Source organism: Typopeltis vanoorti, chromosome 2 (genome assembly GCF_054136105.1).
Source record: "Typopeltis vanoorti isolate ZY-2024b chromosome 2, IOZ_Tvanoo_1.0, whole genome shotgun sequence".
NCBI classification, from domain to species: domain Eukaryota; kingdom Metazoa; phylum Arthropoda; class Arachnida; order Uropygi; family Thelyphonidae; genus Typopeltis; species Typopeltis vanoorti.
This window is the reverse complement of record NC_143550.1, coordinates 16,048,557-16,066,949: the sequence shown is the minus strand read 5'-3', so window position 1 is coordinate 16,066,949 and position 18,393 is coordinate 16,048,557. Positions and strand designations below refer to the sequence as shown.

The 18,393-nt window shown below is 36.3% G+C and overlaps 1 protein-coding gene across 4 annotated transcripts in view; it reads left to right on the top strand.

The window, feature by feature from the left end:
• The window catches only part of Oseg1 (intraflagellar transport protein Oseg1), a 796,421-nt gene that overhangs the window by 83,458 nt on the left and 694,570 nt on the right, over nucleotides 1-18,393 (top strand). For all 4 annotated transcript variants that reach the window (XM_090410292.1, XM_090410285.1, XM_090410300.1 and 1 more), the window contains exon 4: nucleotides 3,081-3,214. In XM_090410292.1, coding sequence (XP_090266418.1) covers nucleotides 3,081-3,214 — 134 coding nt within the window. The remainder of the gene's footprint in view (nucleotides 1-3,080; nucleotides 3,215-18,393) is intronic.

Genomic DNA, 18,393 nt, shown 5'->3' with positions numbered 1-18,393 from the left:
CTTCAATAATCTCCAGAATATTTTGCCACCTTCTTGATATTTATTTTCTATATTCTTGCCAAAATCCTCTCATGACTTTTGTTTAGCTAGTTTTTCACAGTGTTTAGCATTCTTGCATTTGTCTCTGTATTCTCTAAGAGCACAAGGTGACTTATTTGACAGGAACTTTTGATATGCTTTCTTCTTTTCGATCACTGCCTCTTTAACTTCCTGTGTCCACCAGGGAGTTCTGATTTTTTTATCCTTGCAGACAACCTCACCACATGCTTCTCTGGCAGAATCAATCAATGTTTTCTTCAGAGTTTGCCACTGAATCTCCAAGGTTTGATTCCTGTTCTCAAACTCTTTCATTTTTTCTTCAATAATCTTTGTGTATTTTAGTCTACATCTATACAGTTCACATCTGAGAGCTGCTCAACTTTTATTTGCTTTAAAACTTTCTTACATGTTATTCTTTTCAATATGAGATTCAATTTTATCCTGCTCAAGACTAAATAGTGATCACTTCCAATTTCAGATCCTCTGTACACTCTGGTGTCCTGCACCAGGGAGAAAATATCATTATCAACAATAACATAGTCAATGAGATTTTTCTTATTCCTTGGCTCTTCTCTCCATGTGAATTTGTGCATATTTTTTGTTCGAACATGGTGTTAATAATAACCAGTCCATGTCCTGAGCAGAAATCCAACAGATATTTGCTATTATTATTAGCTTTGCTCTTTTCTCCAAATTTTCCAAAATATTTTTGTATGTATGACAATCATTTCCTACACTGCTATTTAGATCCCCAACAAGGACCAACTTTTCCTTTTTCATTGTGTCAGTTGCTTTTTCTAAAGCCTCAAAAAAATTCCTCCACTTCTACCTTAGTAGAACCTTCTGTGGGACCATAGGCACAAATAAGTCTCATTGTCCAGTTCCCCATTCTCATATTTGCCCACATTACTCTACTTGAGACTGACTGCCATTCAAGAAGATTAGCCTCGTATTTTGTGTTGAATAATATGGCTACTCCTTCTTTTCCTTGATTGTTATTGCCTGAATATAACATTTTGTATTTATTGCTCAGAAAGTTCTCACCAGTTTTTGTCTTTTTTGTTTCAGTCACCCCTATTATGCCGATCTGGTACTTATCTAATTCCTCAGCCAGCTCCATTTCTTTGCCATTCAGGCTTCTTATGTTGATAGTACCGATCTTTAACTCTGGTGATGTGGAGTTGGGGTTTGTTTTCAGATTTGTTCCAGTAGCTGACTTTTCGCTGGCCCTGGTTCCCTGGCGAAAACAACGGGGGCCTTGTTTAACCTGAATATCTTTATTTTCAGTTTTGATCTGACTTTTGCTATCTTTAAATTCTTTCATAGTAAGTCAGTCCTCTTTCCTCAATTTCTGAGCTTTTCAATATGTTGCAGAATATTTTATCAACTTCCTGATATTTAATTTCTGTGTTTTTAGCAAAGTTTTCTCATTATTTGTTTTACCTAGTTTTATGCAGTGCTTTGCCTTCTGACATTTCTGTCTGTATGCTGTGAGTTCATGCTGACTTACTTGCCAGGAATTTTTGATAAGCTTTCTTTTTTTTTTTTCCTTGACTGCCTCTTTGACTTCCTGAGTCTAATATCGAGTTATGATTTTTCTATCCCTGCAGACAGCATGTCCATGTGCCTCTCTCGTGAATCAGTCTATGTTTTCTTGAGGGTTTTTGCCACTGAATCTTCAAGGTTTCATTCTTGTTTTAAAACTCTAATTTTTTCCTGAATAATTTTTGTGTATTTCAGTCTACAGTTCACCTCTGAAAGCTTCTCATCTTCATTTCATTTTAAAACTTTCTTACACACTTTTCTTTTCAGTATAATATTTAGTTTTATCACTTCCAATTTCTAATCCTCTGTATACTCTTTATAATCACTATACAGGAAGAAATCTAATAATAAATTTAGTTTAATCCTTTATCCAAGTGTGAGCAAACAAAGTTTGTGCCTGAAAGTATCTTCAGGACTGGAGTAAGGTGGTACAACACCGGGCAATTTGTTGCTACGAGTTTCCCGGTGTTGTACCACCTTACTCCAGTCCTGAAGATACTTTCAGGCGCAAACTTTGTTTGCTCACACTTGGATTGCAATGAGTTCTGAATAAATCTAAATCTAAAATAAATCTAAATAAATACGGTTGCATTAAACTTCCTAAGATTTAGGAAACACTATTCATTAGAGATCCCACCTTACATTCCAGGCCACCTACAACCGCCCATTGAGGGCGCTCCACCTAGATGGGACTCTAGAGGCACCCATGTGGTTGGCTTAGTATTGTGTGGTATTTGTGTATATGTTACATTAGTTTTTTTTGTAATTCCTGAAGATGTCTCAGTGACTGAATGAAATATAGGAAGTATTAAATTCTTTTTAATCCTTTCTGAGTGCTGTATACAATCCATTAATCCCCCAACATGATGTCCTCACAGCACTTAAGCCTCAACACATGGAGACAAACAAGGTGTTTGTCTTCTGGAACTTTAAAAGTTCAAAAAGTAATAGACAGCTTATGATAATAGCATCTTCAGCTAATTACACCACTGCACTACCTAAATCACATAGACTCCTCTCAGTAGTCTATGTTATCAGTAGTTCTTTTATAGTGATTCATTCCTGTACATAAAACATGTCTTGAAAGCAGGAGTTAACTTGAGATGCTGGTCTCTTCTCAAAGGCCAGTGAAGAACAACTAGTCGAGCCTTTGAAATGCTTAATCTAAAACACTAATAAAAGGTAAATATGTTTTCCTTGACAGTCTTTTAGCACCAGTACCAAGATGGTATGTGTCCGAGATTGTATTCTCATGTGCTGGCAATCACATTTGAAACATCTAGCTTCAGAAGGCAAGCCTTGTTTACCTGCCTACTGTAAAATAATAATGGTAATGGACATTTGTAATTTTCAATGCAAAGTTGAAGCATTTTTGGCCCTTTTCTGCAGTGCCTGTATAACTTATGATTTCTGCATGGTTTATATTAGAAATAAAATTCCCCCCCCTTATTTCTTCTCAAATATTCTTTAATCATTTATATGTTATATTGTTCTAGGACTTTGGTCTCCAGAACAGAAATCAGTATCTAAACATAGAGTGAATAGTAGGATCACTTGCTGCAGTTGGACAACAGATGGACTACATTTGGCTGTTGGTATGGTAAATGGTACCATCTCTCTTAGAGGAAGAGTAAGCATGATTGTTTCCACTAGTGCTAAAAATCATTCACATCATTATCTTCTAAACAGGCAGAATTATAATTTTTTATAATTCTACCAGTGCTTACCTTATTAATTCAGCTAAAGTTACTTTACTAGTTACAGATAACAGTGGTGGATAATTTTAAATAAATGTTTAAAATAATTATATATACAGTAGGACCCCCATATCTGCGGTTCGATATCCGCGGTTTCACTTATCCGCTGCCAACCCCAGTCCGAAGATATTAACATACAAAAGGTTAACTTACGAAACTTTCATAGTCTCTACAAACATTCGGCTTTGAAATAATGTTGGATCTAATATCCACTTTGCTCATGTAATTTTACATCACCAAAATGAAGCCGTATGGCTCTTTCTTTTAGTAATAGACAGTTCGGCTGATTGCAGAGATTGTCCAACACCAGTGCAACTCGTTGCAAAGGTGGAGAAAGCTACACACATCTGAGGTTGCTAAGATTCCATCCACATTCAGATAACTTTATTACAGTATGTTGTTATAATGTTCTGTTTTATTATTAGTTATTGTTGTTAATCTCTTACTGTGCATAATTTATGAATTAAACTTTGTCATAGGTATTTATGTATAGGAAAAAACATAGTATACATAGGGTTCACTACTATCCGCGGTTTCAGGTATTTGCGGAAGACGATGGAACCAAACCCCGCAGATATGGGGGGGGCCTACTGTGTGTGTGTGTGTATATATGTGTATATATATATATATATATATATATATATATATACAGTAAAACCCCTTTTTTACACTTTCCAGGGGACTGATGGAAAAATGTGTGAATAGCAGGAAAGTGTAAACAGCAGGAAATGTAAAAAAACATTAAAAAAAGGGTAAAAGATGACTTACTGCTAGTATGTGAGTCTACATACTAGATTACAAAATTTAATAACTGAAAATAACTGAATTTACAATTACTTACATTTATCTATTTAAAAAAAATCTTTAATTGTTGATTGTTTTTGCTTTTTCTGCACTCTTATAAATTCACCTGCCTCTCCACAGTGTATAAGGCATTAAATGCCCCATCGTCTCCTGATGCACTTGCAATATACCGCCTCCAAACAGAGATAGCTTCCATTGCTTCTTTACTAGTAGGGATGGTAGGTTCTTGATCACAGTCTTCAACTATTTCTTCCTCTTCTTCTTCACCAAGGTGGTTGGAAAGGATGTCTTCTACACTTAATACCATTGATGTGATCACACCAGCTTCAACATAGTCTTGAAATGAGGAAGACTCATCCGTCACATACCAGTTGTTGGGGTCTGACATATCTTCTTCCTCCTGTAGTTGTTCCTCCTCTTCCACAAACGTAACTCTTGCATTCTGGAAAGAGTTGAATATGGTTTCAGGTTTTAGAGTTGAACATGGAGCCACGCTTTGGTCACATAATGCATGGCATCAAGGATTGATATGGTCATTTGTTTTGGGTCCATACCATTATCATGCATAAACAAATCTTTTTCAGCAAGCATTTTTCTATATTTCCATTTAAATGCATGGATGATGTCGAGATCTAATGGCTGAAGCTCACTTGTGCAATTAGGGGGAAAGAACACTAATCTAATTTTCTGAGATGCAGATCTTCAGGGTGTGCAAGACATTTGTCTAGCAATAGTAGTATTTTGTGATGATTTGCCCCCATTTTAGTATCCAGAGCATGCATGGTGGATGTGAAGATGCTGTTGGTCATCCATGCTGTGCTGTTGGCATCATACTTAGTAGGCAGATTTTTCACGTTCTTGAAACACCTTGGCTTTTTAAATTTACCAGTTACCAGTGGAGGTAATTTTTCTGATCCATTAGCATTGACCATGAGTAAAACAGTTACCCTCTGCTTGCTGAGTTTTTCACCATGACACTTCTCTCCTTTAAAACACAACGTTTTACTTGGCAGAATGTTATAAAAGAGCCCAGTTTCATCAACATTCAAAATATTTTTCGATTTGTAGTCCTGAATAATAGTCTTTATTTCAGGTTTCCACTGGTTTACAGTTTCTCCCTGCAACGTTATTACTTTCTCCACATACTTGATTATACACAATATTGTGACGAGTCCTGAAACAATCAGTCCATCCATTTAACGCAGTAAAACCTTTAATCCCCACCCTCGCAGCAAATTCGAGGGCTTTCGCTCAGAGTATAGTACCATCGACTGGAATATCCGACACTCTCATAGAAACAAACCACTCCGCCACAAGTTTATCCAATTCATTGTATGTCGATGTCCGGATATGTTTTCATTTTTTTGACATGGCGCCAGATTACTTTGCATTGAGTTCAATGCTTGACCTGTTTTTTACTATCGTGTTCCAAGTGGACATGGAGAGTCCAAGATCCTTTGCTAAATTCACACGTGTTCTGGCATGCCAATCTACACGTCGCAGAATTGCCATCTTTTCTTCTACTGAAATACATTTTCTGTCTTTTTTTACCATGTTACTGACACGGATCATCCACAACCGCAACTTGAAAGCAACTATCACATATTAAATTAGATAGCAGAAATTCTGCAATATTAATTGGTACTGTGATTGAAAAATCATAGTATCACTCATTACTACATCACTGCTGCAAAAGTGCAAGTCACCGTGATGGTGGAAACGAAACTACAGCTGAAAGCAAGGCCATCTGCCAGCAGAAACGCGCAAATTTCCACAGAAATCGATTTGAATGAGAGATAATTGATTCAAAAATCAGTATTGCCACCCGAGAAAAAAATGCAAATCACAGGAAATAACGTCCCCATCAAGTTAATGGCGGGGAAAAACTATATCGTGAGAATAGGCCTTAAGATGGGACCAACGGAAAATGACATAAATGGCAGGAAAACATAAATTACAGGAACATAAAAACGGGGTTTTACTGTATATATGTGTATGTATATATATATATATATATATATATATATATATATATATATATATATATATATATGCAGTGGTTTCTGTGCACCTACTACATATTATTATTACTAGTAGCAGTATTAAGAACAAACCTCCATTGAGTTAATGGAGATAGATGAGATAGCCCGCAATGAGGGCTATCTCATCTATCTCATCTAACCACCAACATATCCATCATCTTAAACTTATTCATGCCCCTGGTATTCACAATGCTATCTGAGCTACACATTCCACTCATCCGCTTGCTCTTTGTTTAAAAAAACCTACTCCTTACTCTCGTCTTTGCTATATCTTTACACACTTTCCCTTTTGCTTTCTGCTCTGTGTGTAATCTCTCCATTATATGTATAATTGTGTAAAATCCCCTCTTCAACTTAAACATCTTGCTCATATTGTTTCTTTTTCACTTATACTTATCCACTGAACTCTGAGTTTACATTTCTCAACTTTTTCACATAATCAGGATTCCAGCGTCCTGCCATTAACTTAATCATCATTCTCTGGACCTATGACCCATTAACTTAATCATCATTCTCTGGACCTATGACCGAATTTGTGCACAGTCATCTATACAGTAAAATTGCCTTCTTATTTAGTGTGTGTGTGTTCCTTATATCAGTGGGAGCAATATGCTGTGTTTTCACAACACAGCATATTGCTCCCACTGATTTGTTTTCACAACGTTTACAGTGTGTCTTCTGAAACTCAGGGCCCCTGTCAATCATCACCACAGATTCTGAATTCCTTCCTTCTATTGAACAGATCTCAAGTTTCCTGAAATCTGTTCAGATATTGAAGGATATTGCCATATACTCTCTTTCAAATACGTATATATAAGAAAGAGAATATATGTCAAGGATTTACAAAACTGGTAACATGTTATCTGATTTATATATAAAGACCTGCTTTCCATCCATTTTCATGGCACTTTCTCAATTAATCATAAGCACTGACTTGTAAATACATAAAACTGGTAATAAAATATCTACTATTTTTGTTATTAGAATACCAGAAATGAATAGAGATAATTTGACACTAGCAGGTGTCAGTTTGTTCTTGCACATTTCACTGTCTCTTCTGATCTCAACAGCTGATACTACATAACTTCATAGGCAAGATTGTGACACTTCATAAAGGCAGGTGACAGAACTCAAGCATCAAATTATAAGCCTATCTGTGTGTCAGTTAATGTGGTTAAAGTCTTGGAGAAGCTAGTAAGAACTAGGATCCAAAATTGGGTTGATAACAATGATATTATCTTTGATGGACAGCATGGTTGATAAAGAGAGGTGATGTTTTAATAATCTACTTGCTTATTTTGTAAGGTGACAGCTTCATTGGACAAAGGAGATAGATACATGGTAGTATACTTTGATTTTGCAAAGGCTTTTGATTGATTATTGCATGATAAGTTGATAGTCAAACTAGGACGAATGGGGTTGGATATTAGACTAGTACATTGGATCGGAGATTGGCTATCTGATAGGTATCAGCAAGTTGTGTATGGGGAAGCAATATCCCGGAAGAGGAATGTCACTAGTGGTGTGCCTCAGGGGTCTGTTTTTGGGCCACTGCTCTTTAACCTGTATGTTAATGATATTGGGGAAGATTTGGTTGGGAATATTCAGTTGTTTACAGATGATGCAAAGTTGGGATGCACTATGGGGAGTAGAACAGATGTTGTGGCATTACAAGAAGACTTGAATAGATTAGGTGAATGGGCATGGGAGTGGGGATGCAGTTCAATGTTGCAAAATGGTTTAAAATTTGGGAAACAGAGATGGGATGTAGAATTTATGCTTGGTTGGGGATATATTGTCGGAGGTGTTGGAAATAAGAGATCTTGGGGTGATAGCGGATAAGGATCTAAAATTTAGAGGACACATTGCCAAAATTGTAAGGACAACACGACAAATGATGCGGAGGACACTGACTTGTAGAAGTAAGGAGATTCTTTTTCCATTGTATAATGCTCTGATTAGGTCACATGTGGACTACTGTACACATATTTGGTCACTTGATTTTGAAAAGGACAAAGAGATGTTGGAAAGGATCCAGAGGCAACTGACTAAGGTAGTTTCTGATCTTTGGATTATTGATTATGAGGAAAGGTTGAGAAAATGCAATTTACAAAGTCTAGTGAATAGGAGGAAGAGGGGGTGATATGATGGAGACATACAAGTTAGCAAGTGGTTGTTATAGGGTCAATGTTGAAGAAGCATTACAGAAAATGGTGGTAGATCAAGGGAGAACAAGAGATCATCCCTCGAAGCTGTATAAGGTGGTTGTGAACGAGGGAGTGAGAAACAGGTTTTCTGCATGCAGAGTTGTGAATGATTGGAATGCCTTGTATGAGAGCTGGATCTACAGAGAATTTGAATGTATTTTAGGCATGGTATAATGAACAGTGTGTACGACAAAGGGACCTCCTAGATGAGTCTTTTACTCCACGGGGTCTTAGGGTAATAATAATATGTTGTGGATAAATAGGAACTTGTATTTATTCTGTTACATTTCTCAGAATGGCAGATTTCTGTAGATTCAATATTTTTTTTTATCTTTGTGCTTTGAAAAGATCTTCAATTGCATTTCTGATCTTTTCTACTGCACTCTGTATCTGATTTTTGTCGTATTGGATATTCTTGAAATAAGAATATGACATTAAAGGATCATCGTATTCACATAGTAAATAAGCTGCATTTCTGACAATCTGTAATTGCTGATTTTTCTTTTTGTAGGTGCATGGATAGAAAGTGGCTCTAATTTTATATTCACTAGTATATTTTTCAGTTTGACAAATGGGAATTCTACGATATCAGTTTGTCATTGATATTTTAGAATGTCAATATCAGATGTACATTGATATCCATTGTTCTTCAACAACATTGGATATCAATGGATATGTAATGGATATCAAATTAAACCTATCAACAAATTACTATCACTGGATGATAGTAATTTTTGACGGTTTTATTTTGGTATCCATCATTAAGAGGACATTGGTTCGATGCTCTGATTTCCTTTTGAGTATTTTCAGTTGTGTTGGCTATATATTTGATGCAACGAATTTACTTGGCTGAATGACATAATTAAAGAAATTTAATGACTAGAAGCCGAGAGATACCAAAATATAAAAAACTATTATTCTTAGAAGACGTCATTAGATAGTGCATGTCAGAAGATGTCATTAGATAGTGCATGTCTGTAGCCAGTGCACCATCTAATCGTTTTCTTCATTCTGTTCACCATAACAATGAAGATTTTATCACTCATCCAGTGATCTAGAGCAAATCAGAAAACAGAAATTGTCCTTAATCCGGTCCATCTTAATACTAACCTTAGCTATAACCTATCTGATTGTCACCCTTCAGCTATCCAACTTTGGTGTACATGAGATCATGCCGTGCCAACATGCCCAACAATACTGAACATAAAGGCATCCGGAATGCCTTCAAATGTCAGAATACATTTGAAAGTTAATTTATCGCTGTTGTTCTCTTGTAATGTATAATTTTCTATTTCTCTTTTCTTGTTTTGCACCTGATGAAGTTTTCTGAGAAGACAAAAATAGTTGTGCATTCGAATAATAAATAGTTTTTTCCTATTTTGGTATCTCTTGGCTTCTAGTCATTAAATTTCTTTAATTATATATATATATATATATATATATATATATTTATTTATTTATTTATTGTACTTAGTATGAGTTAACTGTATATCAACAGAGGTGCACATAGTGAAGAATCCATGGGTCTGAAAATGCTCCCCTTCTTAAGGAGAGTGTATCTCTTTTTCTCTCTCTCTCTCTGTTAAGTGAGAAGCCCTTCTTAAAGTGTTACTGGAAGGTTTAATCCTGTGTACTCTCTTGCAGTTAGCTCGTGGAAATTGCTTGTTAAATAATTACAGTGTGCAGAGTATGTTTGGTGAGATTGCCATCCACAGTACCCTAGTTAGTATTTCCTCCAAATAGGGAAGCTATGCTTTTAAGGTAGCAATACTCGCCTTGCCAAAGCCTTCTCTGTGGAAACAGTCCCTACCTTTGGAAGGTGGTGTTGACTTAGCTTGCTGAGGCTATATATTTCGTAAACACCAGCTCATGAATGCCTTGTGATATTTCTTTTCTTTCTTTCTTCATCTTTACCTCTTTTATCTTTATGGCGTCAAGGGTTTCTATTCCTTATAACTGCAACTGTCATACGAGGATAAGGGGGTTGGCCCTTGGCCCTATGCCTGACGCTGTACCTATGTCTGTAGAAACATTATGTTCTCAAGGTTGGTTTGCCTGCTTGCGGGTGGAAGAATCCCAGATACCCATATAAACTAGGGAGAAAAACCCTGCAGTTCACGTCCAAGAACAGCTAACTTGGCTATGTCTAAGAAAGATCCTAAGCTTCTCACGTGAGCAATGGGAATCGAACCCAGGACACTCCTTCCCCAGGCATATGGTTACGAAGTGCATAGCCACTCGGCTAACTGCGTGGACCTGTGATATTTCTAATCAAGAATTTTGTAATAATATGGTAACAGATCATTTTGCTACTTGCGTGTGAAAATATACCTTCTACCACTGAGTTAGCTCTCATATCTTTATGGCCCCAGTTTCCACTGAGGAGACCTCAGTAGAGGTCAAATTCAAAAGTCCATTATTCATGCTTGAGAAGGGTATAATATTATTTATGGAATACTATGGAAACTTGACATGAAGTTCTTTCATGTGTAAAAATTGTGTTTGCTCATCCTTTTGCAAAGCAGTGATGAAAACAAGAAAATGGTTTTTTGGCACATATAATGTACTCTACAGCAGTGTTTCCCAAACTTCTGGATGTCAGGGCCCCCTTTGCAAAAATTAAAATATTTCACGGCCCCCCTCAAAAAAAAATCATAATAGAGAGATATATATTATTATAATATTTATTGTATTTATATTCAATACAAAACATACACAGCGAATATTGCAAAAATCAAATGCATATTTACATTGTTTGCCTCTTACCGTTTGGTTCTGAAGACGAGGGCTGTTCTGGTAAAATATGAAATACTGTTCTTTTTTTGAGTCTGTTTTTTGAGTCTGTTTCTGATTGTTCGAGGGAATTTATTTTTATTTTTTATCAGCCACTTATCCATGTCAGGGTTAAATTTTTTAACGTAGGATAGATCAAATAATATCACCACTTACCGATACTGGCACACCACAGACTGATAACATGAAATTAGTGAATATTACCTGAATAAGGGAATCCCCAGACCAGGAACATTTATCTCTTTTGTGACTTTTCTCCCTTTACGATATTTAAGCCTAACGTGAAACAGACAGCAAAGGCATGTTATTAAAACGTGCATATGATTGGTGCGGTATTAACAAAAGATCGCACAACCGAAAGATAAAAGCATAGCTGACAATTGAGTTGAAATGCTAACTCTCTTCAACCGAATTCCATATGTGAAACTGCCATAACATTCATTATATATATATATATATATATATATTACTTAGTTTTAACGCTTTTATGAATTTTAACACGTTCGGTTGAATTTTATTGCTGCCTTGGGAAATCGAACTCGCACATATCTCATTAATAACAATAGTTTTTAGTTAGATACTGTGTTTACCCATGCAACATATGGTTTTGTTTCAGTCTATACAGCATAGTTTCTGTATGAGGGGACATGTGATTCATTAATTAGTGTGTTTTTATCCCAGTTGTCTCTAATTGCACTATTTGTTGAGAAATATATTACACAGACTCCTCATACCTTATTCACTGGCATAATAAAAGTACTTGTTTTTATTCTTCTGCAGTATAGTGGCTGTTAGGGAGGGCGTGTTGTTTACCACTGCAAGGAGTTACTATCTCCCCACATGAACTTGTTTAAGCTTTTTTTCATGTGTGAAGTATATGTGAAACTTTTATTGGTAACAGAAAACTAGCTCGAATGACAGTGATAATATAAAACAAGTTTGTCAATATCAACAGTCCCTGATTACGAACACGTGATGAAAGGGACAGGAAGATTCGGAGCTTCCCTGGAGAGCATTCGAAGTAAATACAATTAACCACTGCTTTGAAATGAAACATATGAGTCAGCAATATTTACTAATATTCATTAAGCCCGAAATACGCAGGAAGCAAAGCTTGTGAACCAACACCAATGTGTGAATTTTTTCATTTAAATATAAAAAATAACAAAAAAGAAATAATAAATAATAAAAGTTAAATACGTTTCTTTTAAAATAAAAAAAATCTACTTAGTCTTAAAACATTTTAAATTTGTTTTCATTATTTCACGGCCTCCCTCAACAAAACCTATGGCCCCCAAGGGGGCCGTGGCCCACAGTTTGGGAAGCGCTGCTCTACAGTATATGTGTAGATAACTTTCAGTACGATGTGAGATTACAAGAATGATGGAAATAGAATATAAATATATATATATGTGTGTGTGTGTGTGTGTGTGTGTTTATATTTTATAATATATTTTTAATACAATATACTAAATGAATGTACTAAGAGTTAGATAAAACCCTCCCTATGCAGTTGACTGTGGGTCTGAGTGGGACTAAAATAATTGGTTAATCAGGAAGCCTTGAAATTTTCTTTTTTTCTGGAAACAGAACTAAGGAAATGTCAGAAAATTTTGCATTACATTAATTTTTAAATAATGGATTCACACATCTAAAGGAAACTATAATTTATTAAATACAGGCAGCCCTCGGTTTACGCCTCAGTTCCGTTCCTGAAAAAACAGGTGTAAACTGAATCGGCGTAAAATGAACCCAATTTTAATGGGAGGTATGAAGTTACATTCTGCTCAGTCAAAAAATATGCACATGAAGTATGTGTAACATTATTATATTTAAAGCTTTGATAATACATATATATATATTCTCGTAGACAGGCTTATATGTTGGTTATGCGTTACTAAATCACTTAAGGAATTGACAACGTAGATACGAATATAAATTAAATTGCACTTTAATAAATATTTCCGATATTTCGGCAACATCACGTTGCCATCTTCAAAAGGAACGTACAAAAAAGGCACGTGCACGTAAGCACTACAACACAGTAACTGAGAATGAAGTGATGAAGCTATTGTTCTCCTAAAAGTCCTGATGGTACCCTCTAACGGGCTAAGTAGGTGTTCTTGGCCATTGTGCTGAAGGTCTACTGATGTAAGCCTTCCAAATTTGGGGCAGTCTCATACAACCAAATTTGTTGAGGTTTGGACAGTTTCTTAGGACTGAGGCTGATTCCATAAATAGTCTTTCGAATTTGTATTTGCTACGGTGTATTACTGTAGCTTTCTTCCACCGTATTCTGTGGCGTGTATCCAGAGCATGGTCTGCAAGACCAGAATGGCTGTATTTGTGAAACCGGATGTAGTCCTTGTGTTCAGAAATTCTGATATTCGCTGTCCTGCCTATTTGGCCAAAGTACAACAGTTTACAACTGCAAGGGACCTGGTATACACCAGGTAGGTCTAGGGGAAGTGGTTGGTCTTTGGTGGAGTGGATAAGGGATGCCAATTTTCTGTAAGGCCTGTAACAGGAGGTGAGGTCATGTTTTTGTAAAATTTTGGTAATTTTTTCCGAGGTGCCTCGGATGTAGGGAATGGTGATGGATTTAGAGTAATCCTTGTTGTGGAGGGGTTTGTGGTTTGTAGGTTTCAATATGTTTTGGATTTTTTTTTTGGGGTGGGGGTAGCCATTGGCTGAGAAAGTGTTGAGGATGTGATTTAGTTCAGTGTTTAGGACCATGTCATTAGAACAGATTAGTTTAGCCCTGTTGGATAGTGTTTTCACCACTGTATATTGTTGTGTGTGTGTGTGTGGGGGGGGAATTGTTGGTGAATGTACCTGCCTGTATGGGTGGGTTTTCTATAAACTGAGAAAACCAAGGTTCCATCAGGCTGGCCGGTGACTAGTGTGTCTAGGAAAGGGAGGCTGTTGTTTTTCCTCTTTTTCCAGGGTGAACTTGATTCTGGGGTGTTGGATGTTTAAGTGTGTTAAGAAGGAGAGGAGTGTATCAGAGCCATGTGGCCAAATAGCAAACACATCATCAACGTAGCGAAGCCATATGGTTGGTTTGGGGCAGAGGCTAAGGCTTTTTCTTCAAAGGTCAAGGGTGGGGAGAGTGGTGAACCTCCATGGCTGTTCCCTCTATTTGTTTGATATACATACATATATATTTGTTAAAATAAAATTATTAATGACGAAAACAAAACAAAATTATATACAAAATATATGAAACTTCGAAAAGATATTACATATTTCTATGTTGAAGTTCCTGGTTTCGGATCACCTGCATTTTTTTAAAAAAGTATCCAGTGTTAATTGCCTAGATTTTCTTTTTCTTTCTTTAAGGAGTTCAGTGTAAGGTTGAATAGATGTGATTACACTCCTTTTTACATTCGAACTCCGCTCCCAATCGCAGTCAATGTCTCTATGCTTGCAAGGATATGCTGTAAATTGGCCATTTTCATATCTCTCAGAGGACCTTCTTCATTTTCTTTCTCCTCCTTTGGATGTTGACTTAATTGTTCGGCTAATTCTTTTAAGTCTTCATTGGAAAGCGGTTTATCATGGCTCTCTAAGACTTCTGTCACATCTTCAGCTGTAATATCGTACAATCCTACCTCTCGCAAGCTTGGTAACATCTTCAATAACATTCTCCTCTTGCTCTAATTCCTCGAAGTCGTGCACAAATGCTGGAAGAAGTTTTCGCCATGCTCCTTTTAAACACTCTGCTGACACGTCGTTCCAAGCTGCCTCGGTGTTGTTAATGCCCTTCAAAATATCGAATGACCGCCAACAGTCTTAAATAGTTTTTCCTGAGGTGTCCAAGACTCTTACCATTTCCATAAATGTTATACAGAGGTAATAGGCTTTGAAGATTGATATAATCCCCTGATCTATCGGTTGCAAAAGCGATGTTGTGTTTGGGGACATGTAAACAACCTTGACATCCAATGGTGTTCTTACTTCACCAAGGTTTTGAGGATGTCCAGGGGCATTATCCAAGAGAAGCAATGCCTTGGCTGGCAAATCATTTTCTTTACAGAAGTGAAGCATGGTAGGACAAAAATAACTTGTGTACCAATCTATAAAAATGTCTTGTGTAACCCAAGCTTTCTTGTTCCATTTCCAATAGACTGGCAGCATGACTTTTAGACCCTTGAAGGCACGTGGTGTCTGTGAATGGTACACCAACATTGTTTTAAGCTTCAAAGTTCTGGAGACATTTGCACCCAACAAAAGCGTAAGTTTATCTTTTGCAGCTTTAAAACCTGTAGAGTAACGTTCTTCACAGGAAATGAAGGTGCGTGATGGCAATTTTTTCCAGTAGAGCTCAGTCTCATTAACATTAAAAATGAGATCAGGAGGATAACTTCCTTGTTCTATACAGTCTTGAAATTCTTTAGGAAAAGCAGCCGCTGCCGCAACATCTGCATTTGCTGCCTCACCACATAATTTAACACTGTGGCACTTACTTCGAGACTTAAATCTCATGAACTAACTTTTGCTTCCTAAAAATGTTTCTTTGCCTCCATCTGTCTTTTTAAGATCCTCAAAAAATTGTTTTTGCTTTCTCAGTTATAACAGCCTGCGCCAGAGGAGTGTTTTTCTGATTCAAGTCATCCACCCATAATGATAATAATTTTTCCATTTTTTTCATGAAGTTTACCCCTGCTATAACTTACATGGTTTGCATTTAGTACAGCCATAGATTGTTGCACAGACTGTTTTATTCTATCTGCATTTTTCATAATTGTAGTAACAGTCGATAGAGGTAAGTTCATACTTCTACAGACATTAGCACGTTTTTGCCCATCTCCCATTCTTCGAATCATCTCCATCTACTTTTCAAGAGTGATTAATTTCTGTGCCTTCTTAACACCAAGTTCTGCTAATTTTTCTGCACTTCTATTACCAGACATGGTATGTAATTACGTACTTTATCAATTTAAATATGTATGCACATAAAAAAAATTAAATAGAACAATTAGGTAGATTCAACATTAAAACTAGGTTTGATACATATATGTCATAGTAGCTCGGTAAACACTCAAACACTAGAGTGGCTGCTAGTATCATTTCTCAGTCAACCACACTACAGTAAGAAAGCATGCACAGGCAACTGGCGTTATTGTGAACCGGTGTAAACCAAGGGCTTCTATATATTCATTAAACAACTGGTGAAATTGTACATTGATGACAGAACACTACAGAGGATTGGCAGGAACCACACATAAAGCGCACGCAAAAAAAAAAAAAAATTATTATTATTATATGAGCATCTCCATGGAGTCAAAGATTCATTGTGGGACAGAGATCCTATTCTGTCCAATTTTCACACAATATGTATCATATCTCTCCTTGAACTCATTCACCAATGAATCACTGAAAACTATCTATCAACCCATTCCATCCATTCACTCTCCAAGAAAAATCTGGTCCTGGCATTCTTATACAATTCCCACGGGTGACCTCTTTTTCTTTCCCTTCCTACCAAGTTTTGGAAAGAAAGTCTTCAGTCTTAGTCCTAAAACCCTTTTCCTTTAGTGTTACACGGTGATCAGCATTCAGTTTGGTAAATTATTCATTTGAGTAAAGAGAATACTACAGAAATACAACTTGAATGCCACCATTAAACTGCCTGCAAAATTAAACAATTTATTCAACTCATTCAAGGATCCTCTTCCTCCATTGGCCGACCCTGGAGTATACTGTATTCATTGCACCTGTAATTTGTCCTATATAGATGAAACAGGATACACAATTCCTATCTGAAAAAATAACTTTAATGGCCATTAAATTTAATAACTACGGTAAATCTGGCCTTTATGATCATTTCCTGAATACTCTACATAGAATTGTAGAGGTGTGTAGAGATGTAAACAATAGTACCTGTCGTTTATATCATACCTAAACATTGTATGAGTATAAATTTAAAGAGGCCTGTGAAATTCTTATCAACCACCCTAATGTAACAATAATGGTGGTCTAAAAATCTAAGAATACGGATGGCATATATTCTACCCACGTAACCTTTTGGTCTAAGAGTTAATTATAATTAGAACTGTCATAATCTAGGATCTTACTTTAATATAACAAACACTTGTGTTAAATTATTGATTAGGCCACCACTTTTCTGTATTAAAAGTATTTCTATGAATTTGTTCTCTGATGAAGTTATAAATAGGATATAGCATTGATGTTGTTTTCTTTTTCCACTAGAGGTCAGGCCAGTAAAATAACAATTCATCAATTCATTGTCACTTTGGCATAGTGTTTGAAATGTAATATAGCTTGTCTTTGTATATATGTTTGTATACTCCATGTGATCACCATAATATGAAGGTTGAAACATCGGGAAATTAAAGTAATTATTCCTAACATGGTTGTAGTCTCCATAATTTACCAAAATAAAATTCCTTTATTAACTTATACATTTTTATCATTGCTGCCCCCTCCTTTTCACTGATTCAGCTAATTTTTGAAGTGCACAGAACTTCAGTCTTCTCACAGGGAGTATTCCATTGACTTGTCAAAATTTTGGTTACTTGCCTCTGGATCTTCTCTGCCTACTTTTTCATTTCCATGGAATTCAGACAACCAGATGTGTCCTTATCAAAGCTTATAAAGGGAAATAATAACCTCCCTAATAACTTTCTTTGTGTTCAACAACCACATAATCTGATGTACTGTTTTGGTTACTTTTGCAATATGCCCTCTAAACTTCAACTCTCTCTCTCTCTTCATCCCCAAATCCTAACCTTTATGAATTTTCTGCAGTTTATTATAATGAGGATAGTACACAGCTTGTGATTTCTTCATTCCAAATGGTCCTGTATGATCTTACACTTGGCCTTTGCCCACATTGTCTAATCAAATCATCTTGCAAGATCAATATATCATCTTCATCTGTATCTCTTTCTAGCTTTGCATCATCAGCAAACATGAATATTTCATCTGAAATAATTTCCTATATCATTAATGTACAAATTAAACAACATAGGATGAAGTGCTGAGCCCCGTGGGACAAGTAGTCATCTGCCTGGACTCAACTCCTCCATAAACTATTCTTTGATATCAGTCCATCAACTATCCTCTAATCCAAATCACCAGTTTCATATCCATTCCCATTTACTCCAATTTATGCAACAGAGTTTTATGTTGAATCCTATCAAATGTCCTCACAAATTCCAGCAGCATCACCGAGTAGCC